This window comes from Pteropus medius, unplaced genomic scaffold (assembly GCF_902729225.1).
Source record: "Pteropus medius unplaced genomic scaffold, Ma_sr-lr_union100, whole genome shotgun sequence".
Taxonomy (NCBI): Eukaryota; Metazoa; Chordata; class Mammalia; order Chiroptera; family Pteropodidae; genus Pteropus; species Pteropus medius.
The window spans coordinates 385,806-397,447 of NW_024354498.1; the positions used below are offsets into that span (position 1 = coordinate 385,806).

The 11,642-nt window shown below is 38.0% G+C and overlaps 1 protein-coding gene and 1 long non-coding RNA gene across 4 annotated transcripts in view; one reads left to right on the top strand and one right to left on the bottom strand.

The window, feature by feature from the left end:
* Positions 1-5,763: 5,763 nt before the first annotated feature.
* PRDX4 (peroxiredoxin 4) overlaps positions 5,764-11,642 on the bottom strand; it is a 16,871-nt gene continuing 10,992 nt past the window's right edge. The window contains exons 5-8 of one of the 3 annotated variants that reach the window (XR_005650527.1): positions 10,887-11,017; positions 9,842-9,876; positions 6,109-6,309; positions 5,764-5,875 (exon numbers count right to left, since the gene is read on the bottom strand). Coding sequence is in view for 2 of the 3 variants with exons in the window: in XM_039852244.1 (XP_039708178.1) it covers positions 5,872-5,875; positions 6,109-6,155; positions 9,842-9,876; positions 10,887-11,017 (217 nt within the window). In the remaining variant the exon portion in view is untranslated. The remainder of the gene's footprint in view (positions 5,876-6,108; positions 6,310-9,841; positions 9,877-10,886; positions 11,018-11,642) is intronic. The other 2 variants (XM_039852244.1, XM_039852243.1) reach the window with 2 other exon arrangements.
* The window catches only part of LOC120594242 (uncharacterized), a 6,692-nt gene continuing 6,018 nt past the window's right edge, over positions 10,969-11,642 (top strand). Inside the window, exon 1 of the long non-coding RNA XR_005650528.1 lies at positions 10,969-11,041. This is a non-coding gene — a long non-coding RNA (uncharacterized LOC120594242). The remainder of the gene's footprint in view (positions 11,042-11,642) is intronic.

An 11,642-nucleotide genomic window follows, 5' to 3' on the forward strand; every position in this document is an offset into this window, starting at 1 on the left:
AAAAAAAAAAAAAAATTAAAAGGCAACATAACAATGAAAATTTGATACTACATATTTTAAACATAGTTGGTGTATCATGAGCTCCTGAAGGGCAGTGACTTTGACTTTTATTTGTGTGCTTCTCTCTGTGCAATGTCCAGGACGTATTCAGCATTCAGTCAATGTTTATTTTATTGAGTTAAATCTTGGTTAAAAATCTTTTCTGGGGACATTTTATTTTCATTGTGACTCTGAGGCTGTCTAGATGAATATTCAGTTTATTCATAGTATTGAACTGTAAAGGTCACCATGACAAGGTAGTGGAGAAAATATGAATATAGGAACTTGAAGATTAGTTCGTTCGTTTCACAGAGGTAAACATAAAATGCTGTATAACTGTCTGCTTTTAATTAGCTTATCAGAAGATTTGGACAAAGACCTCCAGTAGATTATTGAACAAACCCGGTTGCAGATTACTTATATTTAATCAATTATTGTCTTTCATAGCTTCATGTTCATTCTATTCTCTTACCAATCATATACTCCCTTTTTGTTTATATTTGTAACTATAAGGTTTTGTAGAGGTAAGTTTGCCTTCTCTATGTTTGCTGTACCTTCTCTCAGCTTGAACATATACTTTAGATCTCTCCTGATATTCTTATTTGGGTCTGAGTATGATGTTTCTAGTACTGTTTATACTATTATTTCTTTCCCTTGGTTTTTAAAATGTAAATGCTGGTTATTATTATTATTATTATTATTATTATTATTATTATTATTTTTTAGCTCTTAAAGTCAACCTAAATACAAAGAATAGAAGACTTGATTGTGGTTGCAGCAGAGAATATTGATATTAACAGCCTCGCTACTGTAAAAGTGAAAGTGTGTCTGCTGAAGGTCAAGGGAGGACAGTTGAAAGGGGGTATGAGGCATTAATATTCTCATTTTGCAAAGGGAAGAATGAACCTTTGCCACATTTTATACATATTTTTTAGCTGTTATAAAGGATTAACTTGTGATTTTATATATATGTATGTATGTATGTGTATGAGACTATATATATCAGAATGCAATGGGGTCTGATTGTATTCCGATATATATTATAACCATAATTGATGAGGTCGGCTGAAATATTTTTGGCATTTTTAAAAGCTTCCCCTTAGAATAAAACTTTTGCTTCATTTGTGATAGATTCTTTAAATTGACTTGTGGATGTTTTCTTCCTCTCCTTTGGCAACAAATAATGAACTGCTGTAAAATAGGTAACAAGAAAGAGGAATGAAAAATAGGGATTTGGCAAGTTCAAAATGGATTTAAGGGTCTTTGGTAAATCACATGGCTTCCAGATGAAACTTGTATCATGAGATTATTTTGATCTAAGAGGCTCGATCTAAGGCGGATTTGGGGGTGCTTTGGTCCAGCGTCTGGCAGGCAGTGCGTCGTGGGAGAAGTGGCCTGAATGTCTACACCTGTGAGGTCTCGCCTACATCTGCAATGAGCTAGCTCAGGGTAGAATTGGAGATTCATTGCTTCAGGTTTCATTTCTTCCTCCATAAAAGTAGGGACACTTTTTCACTCTATGGTCCCCTGATTTAGGCTTATATTTCTTCACTTGATTCAGCTGTTTAGTTATCAAAATACTTTAATGAATATATTGCATATCATCTTAAAAATAAAATCCTATTTAAGATGTGAATGCTAAAGAAAAAATGGAGCCTCAGGATAAAACAGGCTTTTCTGAAAGCCATTCAGGAATCCAGAGGTACTGAGAAATTAATACTGCAGAGGAACGATTATAGTAACCAAAGAAAGGGTAGGGATCTTGTGTTTTGTGTTAAAGAAATTGTGCGCCTTTAATAGAAGAGAAAATATGGCTAAAACAAATGAGTTTTTCAAACTATGGGTCGTGACCCATTAGTGAGTCATGAAATTTATGGGTTGTGACCAACATTACAAAAATAAAAGATCAGAATGCATTTTGCATAGTAATGGTAAGTGTTGTGTGAAACTTATGCTTGTACAGGGTGCACAAACACATTTACCTGTGTGCTACGTCACAGTGTAAAATGTACTTCCACCTGGGTCAGGGTCATTGATGGAAGGAGTTGTACTCAGTACAAATTAAGATGCCTACTTGAGTTGTCCTTGGTTTTGAATTGGTCTGAAATTTTTAGTAATTTTTTCCTAAGTTAGATTACATAAAACAAAACAAAACAAAACAAAACAAAACAAAACAAAAAACAAAACAAAACATTTGAAAGTTAGTTGTTGCTCTTTCAGTTTAGCCTGGAAAGGGGCCTCAGGATATGGCAAGTGGCTGGTTTCGGTGTGCTTGGCGCCATCTCGTGGCCTTTGCGTTACAGTGCAGCGTATTTCCTTTAATGGAAACCTTGCCAGTTGTTTCTGATAGATGTGTCCCAGTTGAGCTGTACAAATGACCAGAGAAGTTAACGAAATCACGCCTGCAGATTCAGTTTTTACCTTGTCTAACCTTGGCCGCATGGTGGACCCCTAACTTTGGCCAATCAACTCTAAAGTATATGCCATCTCCTAGTAAGATTATCATGAGAGAGAAAAATCAGTCAGTGCTCCGTCTCTTGAGGTTGGGTCACAAGTACTATCTTTTTATAAAAAAATGGTGCACTTCTGGTGATAGAGCCTTCAGTGGAGGAGTAGGAAATGGGCTTACACTCCCCTCCTCTGTGACACCTTCCCTCATTCCAGTCTTTCCTTGTAGTTGCTCATGGTCACGTTGGAGCCACCACAAGTGTCAGTGTTTTTAGCATTTATTACATCATATTGCTGCTTTCATTGGGAGACTGGGCTTCTTGAGGGAATGATCGTGTCATATCTTTTTATCTGCATTGTCTTGCAAACTACCTTGTACACGGTGTAGGTAATATTTCTGTATGAACAAATATGTGATTTAGGTGACTTTGAGTGTTTGACTTGGCTTTTGAATTTGTTCATTTAAAAGGTTAAGTCTCAGGAAGGTGGATCTTTAAAACTATTTTTAGGTTTTTACATAAGTGTACAGCGTTATGCCAAAGTTGTGTTATTATGTTAATAATGGACTTGATAAAAGTTGCTTTGCTAAGACTAACTATATCATAACTATGCTAAACATTTTTCTTTCCTTTGAAAAGCTGGGTAAAAATTTTCATGAGTTTATAGAAGTGTGTATATGTGTTATGTATATGTATGTGTACACACACAAAAATATCTTTCTGCTGACATGGAGACCTTTCTGAGCTATTTATCTGAAATACATTTTATCACATTCATATACTAGTAACTATTCAAAGATATTTCAGTGACAGCATTGTCAGAAAGTTCAAGGGTAATGAAATATAAGGATGCATTCCATGATATCAGATGTGGGGGCTTAAGGTACAAAAATATCATTAAATAGTCAAGTAGCGTTAATGTATTTGAGAATAAAACATAACAACCTGGAATTCTCCCGACAGATGGAAAATTTAGGATGTAAGATTAGATGTGCCCTTGGACAGAAAAGAAATGATAGGAGTGAGGACTGGACCCTTGCATGAGAGTGTGGGGACTAAGAAATCTCTGGAAAAACAGTCCATTGCAATCACTGGAAAGCTCAAGGTACTGGCAAGACTTAACTGGGAGTCAACAGATCAGAAATTGGAGGGAGAAGCATGGAATTACAGTACAGGTTGTACACACACTGAAAAGATTGCCTGTGTTTCATAGAAACTTCAAGTCACTTCTTGACCTACTTTGGATAACTGCCTACTGTCATGGCGTAGTCTGTCCTCCTGTAGAGGCAGCTACTAACTAAACCAGTCTCCACCTCTGTCTGTGGGCAGCTGTCTATAGAGAGGGGTTTCTCAGCCTTACCACTCACTATTGACATCTTGGGCCAGTTAAGTCTTTGTTGTGGGGCTGTCTTGTCCATTGGAGGATGAGTCACAGCCCCCTTGGCCTCTATCCACTAAATGCCAATAGCACTCCCGCAGGTGTGAGAGCCAAAAACATCTCCAGACAATACCATGTCCCCTGGAGGCAAACTGTCCCTGGGTGGGAAGCACTGCTCTAGATTATGGTAGGCCAGTATGTTCAAGGAATAGTTCTCCTGTGGGTGCGACCTGGTCAGGCCCAGGGCCCATCTTTTCCATTAGGGCAGGAGACGATCCTTCCTGGATACTCTTCATCCAGTCTTCTGTAAATGGCCACATGAGATCATCTTTAGAATATAATTTTGGACCTGTAGGCTTTCAGAAGTCAGCTCTTTGAAGGACTAGTTTACAAAAGGCTCTGAGGAGTACATTTGATGCTCTTTTATTTATGGGTATTTACATTACCCAATTAATATGAAAGTGGTAAGTCCAGATTTATTTCCACTTTTTTGTAGACCCTCAAAAACGACTACCCTATCAACACCTGCTTTAGTAATTAAATACTAAGTTCCTTGAGGGCAGAAAAATCTTTTGTCACTGATACATGCCAAGTGTTTAAGTGATCAATGGTTGCTGAATGTTGAATGAAATATTAATGACTGGCTTTTTCGAATGCATCTAAAAATAACTTTTTTCCTTGTAAACTTACCTAAAATGAACACGAGGTTAGAAAAAAGCTCCATAGAATGTAAACTATTAATCAAGAAGATACAGGCTTGTTCCATAAGTAAAAAGTTTGTACTTTTCAGACTGGAAAGAGGAAATCTGAGCACAGGATTCTAGTTGTATTGGAAGTAGTGACAAGATGGTCACAGACCTGTTTCAGCACCAAAGTACTAGCAGTCTTCAACTGTACTAATAGCTTGGCTTTTAGAATTTCGACTGTAAGCTAGCATTTAGAACGTACTTTGTTATAGCAAAGGGTTATAAATGGCAGTTGGATTCCTCTGTCCAGGTCCAAATGCCTATCACTAACCATCTGCCATTTATGACAAGAGTTTCAGCCAGGCTTCTTCTAATACCCCTAGTTCTAGTGATGGCTTCCCCAGGAGTGATGAGAGGGGGTTAACACAGAAGACAGGATGAGGCGAATTCTCTTGGGAATGGGGTCACTTAACTACATGGCACATCTGTAGATGATTATGACGGTCCTTGCCATATTGGGGTGGCAAATGAGGTCACGAGGTAGCCCTGGAGTTCAGCTTTATATATGGTCATTTGTTAAGAGCTAGCGACATATATTCAGGGATTCAACTTTTACTTGTTAAACTAAATATAAACATGTAAGTTGTTACTTGTAAATTTGGTACAAGTTGAAAACATGAATTTAGAGAAGGGGTGTGTGTGTGTCCAGAGGACTTTATGTTGTACAGAGCAGTGGACTCTGGAGTCAGCTGTCCCTACCAGATACTGTGGAAGGAGACTGCTCACAACCTGTCCTTTCCTGCCACCCTCAAAGGTGCAGAAGGGTAGCCACAGTGGAGTGTTAAGAGCCCGGAAACTAGAATGAGCCTGTTTAGGTTCAAAGTCTGATTCTACCTTTGTGAGCTAGCTGTGACTCTAGGTGAGTAGCTTATGTGGGCTTCAGTTTCCTTGCCTGTAAAATAAAGAACTCACAGTTGCTGTGAGGATTAAATAATGGCCCTAACCTGCCTGGTATAACACCTGGCACATGGCACATACTATGCAAATGTTAGTTGTTACTGTTATTACTAGTTTGAGTCAACTTGACATTTCTTATTTTGGAAAGAGAATAACTTGCCTATCTTTTGGCATTAGTGTCTAATTTGAACACTAAATATCTTTGGACCCTAAAATGGATTCTTATATTCACCAAGAAATTACTACTGCAACACAATGTGGTAAAACGGTGAACTTTATTGGGAACAACATTCGAGCATCATAACGTGAAGTATTTTTCAGTTCAGTTTATCGAAATACTTCAGTTTTCCAGCTGGATCTGGGATTATCTGTTAAAAGAAAAATGCAGATTATTCATTTTAAAAGCCAAAGTATGTCATTGGTTGTCCAACATTAGTTGCCTATCTCTTGACTAAAGAAGATACTTTTTGGGTGCCAAATTATATCATATGTATATAGGAAAAACTGGATTTGTCCTACCTACTAATCTCAGCTGTGCCAAAAGGCAAATAACTTGTTAATAAATTAACATCTGTACTCAAGCACCCCCAAATTTACTTACAGCTCTTCTCTTGGCCACCAGGCTTTCATGGCATCTTCAGGTTTGATCTAATTAAACCAAACATTAAGAGAGCAAGGCTACAGATGTTAATGTATTTCTAAATCATCTGCTGAAATGTTGGTATGTCATAACAACTTGAAAAGGGGGCAGTGTGTTCAAATGGATTTTTTGGAGGTCCAGAATGCAAACTTTACTTTCAAACTGCAAAGTAAAAAGAACAAACAAACAAACAAACTCAAATACAACATGAAGCATACCTTCAATAACTATTTAGTGACTGAACAAATACTCCGAACAAAAAACTGCTCTCTACTAGAGCATCACAGCCTTAGAAACCTACTAGACTCATTTGAAATTTCCATATAAATTGACCTCACATTAACTGTTACTTGATAGTTACAGGTAAAGTGCATCTATCCTTACATATAAAGAAAGCTCTTGTAATCAGCTTACGATAGTTCTATATGCATTTTCTTCTGAATTTTTCTTCAGTATAAAATAAACATTACCTAGTTTTTTAGGCATCACTTTGAGTTTTCTGTCGTTGCTAATTTATGATTTCTCTGCATTTAAATTCAATTTCCAGCTACTTATGGAATAACTTTGTGTCAAAAGCATGGTGGGCAGCAGTAACTACTGAAGTCCATGCCTTTGGGGCTCATGGGGAAGATGTCCGTGCACACAACATTTGATGCAATGTATAATACGACTGTGTATGATGCAGGCTGTGTGACTCAGTGCAGGCTGAGATGGCATTAGGGATGGTCGCAGAGTGGGGCTGGCACTTAAGTTGATCTTGAAAAAGGAGTAGAATTTAGAAAAGGGGACAGGTATTCCAGGTTCTAGAAAGACTTGAGAAAAGGCACAAAGGTCTGAAAAAGCAGGGCTTGTTTTAGGGGAAAATGGGTCAGGTAACCTGGTGGGAGCACAGCATGCAAGAACCACAGGGAAGGTGACTCAGGAAAGACCTATGAAGACAAAGAATGCAAAGGCTTAAAGGCTGTGCCCAGTATCTGGACTTTGTCCTGTGAGTACTGGAGTGCCACTAAAAGGTTCTCATCTGGAGAATGACATGCACTGGAGAGAAGCTTGAGGCCAGGGAGACAAATTGGGGAGGCCTGTGCAATACACAGGGGAGAAGTGAGGAAAATAGAGATGAAAACTTCATCTATCTTCAAAGAAACACCACCTCCAAACCTTTTCTGATCCTACATCCCCCACTTTCCAGTTACTTTCTTTCCTTCTCCCCTTCATGGCTTTCTTGAACTAGTTCATACTTCATCTCCTTTTCCTTATCCTGCCCTCACCCCCATACTCAACCGCTCCAAACTACTTTCTGCCCTATGGTCACCAGTGACTCCACATGGCTCAGCTAGTTCACTGTACCCCAGTGCTCCATGCCACAGGACACTGGCATTCCTACCCCACTGCTCAGAGCTCACTCTATTCCTGCCACAAGCCCCCTTTCTGTTCCTGGAGCTGGTTAAGTTGGTTCCTGCCTTGGCCTGTGCCCTTCACTGCTCTGTGCATGCCTGGCTCCCTCTTCACTCAACGTTTCAACTCAAATGTCTTAGAAATCTCTCCTGACCACTTTATCCCCACCCCAGGCACTCTCTTACCAACTCACTCCTATCAACCTGTTTCTGAAACATTTGCCACAACCTAAAATTAGAATGTCGGGTGGCTCCATAGTGTAGTGGTTAGCATATCTGCTTTACACACAGAAGGTCCTGGGTTCGCACCCCAGGTGGAGCCATGGCCCATGTCCCGAGTGTGCCAGGCCCTGGGTACACACCACGAGCGTGGGAGACACCTACCAGAGAGATCCAGTTCTTAAAAAGGAGAAGATGGCAACATCCATAGGTCAGAGTGGATGTGGGGTGGGGAGGGGTGGGAGGGGTGGGGAATTAAAAAGAGTAAAAAAAACCAAAAAACAAAAAATAAATAAAATTAGAATGTAACTCCGAGGGCAAGGACCTTGGCTGTAGTGTTCCCTAATAAATACCTTCTGGCTATTGTTTGAATAGTTGCTCTACAGCAAGTGCTCAAGAAATGTCTGTTGGAAGAATGCCCATAGAAAGAGTAAACGGTGGTTGCATAAATGGGGGAAATGGGGAGATGCTGGTCAAAGGGTACATGCCTTCAGTTTCAAGAGGAGTAACTTCTGGGAATCTAATGTATAACATGATGACTATAATTAATAATACTGTTTTGTATACTTGAAATTGGCTAAATCTTAAGACTTTCTCCCATACACAGAAAAAGGTAACTATGTGAGGTGATGCATTTGTTAATTAATCTGATTGTACTAATCATTTTACAATGTATGCATATGTCAAATCACATTGTACACTTTAAATATATACAATTCTATTTGTCAATTATACCTTAGTAAAGCTGAGAATAAAAAAAAGAATGTCCAAACACAGTATATGATAACACATGTGCATTTTTCTGGAGGGAGAATCCATGGTTTTGATCAGATTATCAAAGAAGTTTTGTGCTCCCTGCCCTTCCCCCCTGTTAATCAAATGGATAGTTAACATGTTTTCAGATATGCAAAATCCTCACCCTATAATACCCTTCGTTGTTAATTTGTACTTCTTGGGAGCTCTTGCTGATCTCTCAGCACATGTCTGTGATTGACGGTGACATTATTCATCAGTACTGATGCTTTTGCTACAGCTCCAGGAGGAGGTGCCCCTGGCTTGAAGGCCTATCCTAAAATGCTTTTTAAGGCTTCTCAGGTGATGCCTATAGTATCTGATTCATATTTCTCTCTGTAAGTATCAGTAATTATAAACTAACCTAATGACTAATTTATAATTTAAAGTACTTAGTGCTCAAAGTACTACTTTAATGCCTAACTTCAAATCCCCTTTGAGATCCATCGGATCTATGTAGAGGTGAGTACATTTGTATTGTAATATTAACTTTAACCCACAAGGACAAAGCTGTTTTGCAAACCCATCAAAACCTGGTTCAAAACCAGTGTTACTTTACCTAATCCGAGCGAGCTTACACAGTGAATTTCTACCTCTCATTGTCTGTGGCCAATGGTACTTTTTTTTGTTTGCTAAGAAAGTCTTAGGAGTCTATATTTTCCTTTTATCCTAAGATGATTTCTTCCTCTAATGCTCTAGTATTTTTCAATTTCATAACTACAGTTTGTGTAAAACTCTTGATTTTTAGAAGATAACATGTTAACTAAAAAAGGTTCCAGTAAGTTTCCAAATTGTATTTTGGCCAGACACTACTTCAGGGATTGTCTATAAATTACACAGCCTCCCTAAATGAGAGAATGAACTTGTTTCAATCTTTTTTCCTTCAAATGATAAGGAGACAATCATTAGCTTCAGTCTTACTTAAACAAGGTTTTGCTTGTGACTTTTCTTTGCCCACAGTATAGGAAGAAATTCCATATATGATCTCTGAGAGCTCTGAATTTATTTTACCAAGTCTCCATGTTCCCTTTTTGTTTTTAGTGGTATATTTCTCTGGATACTTGGCTTTAAAATTCATAGCATGAAGTCCCATCTTCTGCTTTCTCTAGTTTTAGCTACTTTTCCTATAGTTTAAAGAATGCCTGTACTCTTCTGATTTTTGCCTAGCAATGTTTGTTAACTTCATTTACAAAATCAAGACAGTGCTATCACAAGGAAAGCTTATTGTAAGGTTGGCATTCTTCTTTGGCCCCAGCCATCCCCTTAATACAAAGATTAGTTCGACTTACTGTTTCACTACCAGGTTTCCAGCCAGCAGGGCAGACTGAAAGGAACAAAAATTAGCAAAAGATAGTTTAAAAACAAAGTTCAGTTCTCTTCAGCAACTCTTGGCTTTTCTTTTCCCAAATGAAACAAAATACAGCCTATATCAATGAGAACATTTCTAGGCCACTGAACACTTAACTTCTGTTAGCTTGCCTGCTCGCACCAAGGAATTTTAGTCATGGAGCTTATCAGCAGGCAGCTAATCTATTTTCATTTTTGCCAGTTATGTTTAGTTCCAGTTACAATGTAAGAAACCAAACCTAGTGATCCTCTAATAAAGTTGGAAAGTTTGGAAATTTGGCAAAAATTTGGCATGGCAAAAATTTCTCCAAATTTATATAAACTTACAATAAGCTTATTTGCTATTTCCTACAGTATTTTGTACCGATGTTATGGTTTGCTGTATGTCAAGAGACTTTAAAACTATTCGGAAAGTAGGATATCCCTTTGACTTAGAATGCATCCTGACCCAGGCTCTGAGTTACACTTTTAAAAGGAATATAAAACGTATGTTCTATTTCTAGTAAAATCTGACCTTTTCCATTTAGCTACTGCAAAAACTTGGGAATGAAAGGGTGAACTGATAGATTACTAGTGTGATTCTGAATAACCTTGAGGATTATTGACTTACCTTGAGGAAAAAATTCTAAATCAAATAATATAAACATGCAAATACAACTTATATTACTACATATTGCCAGACTGGCAAATTTTAAGTTTACAGAAACATAATTTAAAAAATTGCAGTAGCAGAAACTTTTTTCTATCCCAAAGGGCTATACAAATAATGAATATTTTTGCATCTTATTCAGTAAGTAGACTATATTAGTGATACTTTGTTAAAAACACTTTAAATAATTTGATCTGCTAAAAAGATTGGCTAATAATTTGCAATCAGAAGACTTTGGAACCATCCAAATTACTTTTAGGATAGGAAACCAAATTAATTATGCTGCTCTCTCAAACTAAAAAAATCAAAAGCCTATGATGTTTAGAAGGCAAGGGTACCTTCTCCATGTTTGTCAGTGTACTGGAATGCTTGAACCAAACGAAGTGTCTCATCCACTGATCTACCCACAGGAAGGTCATTCAGAGTAATTTGTCTCAGGATTCCTTTGTCATCGATAATGAAGAGACCTCTGTAAAACACAAGAACGGCAGAGGTAAGGCCATTTCACCTCAGTTAAGACAAATATTAGTTAACGTGAATCCCTGTACCATCTGCACAGAAGCATTGTTATACTGAACGACACACTACCTACCTGACTGGTATGTACACACGCACACACCCTCAATACCCACACTTATCTACTATATAATTTGGGATTATCGTTGCTAAATGGTAACTTTAAAGTTTTCTTTTTGTCTATGAAATGTCTGGAGGGACATGCACCCAGTGTTTCCCGGGGTCATATAATTTGTGTGTTTGGGGTCACAGTAGAAATCTTTGCATTCTCCCAGTTGCCATGGGCATGTTCTAAGGGTTGTGCAAAAAGATGTTCTCTTTGTATAATAATCTTCATGTCTACTAGGTTTGGGATTTTACTGCACCGTAAATGAAATGAAAAAAACTACATAGCAAAGTCTTCTTTTGGGTGAAAGAGTGATTGATCTATCTTGCTCATCACTGGCTGTTTAGAATGTCTTTATATTTCCTTTTTCAGTGGTGAAAAAAAACAAGTTCACCGATATAAGCTAAGTTACTGTTCCCTCTAAATCTCTCTATGTGATTCACTTCTATGGCCTGGGGAATAATGTAGTTTG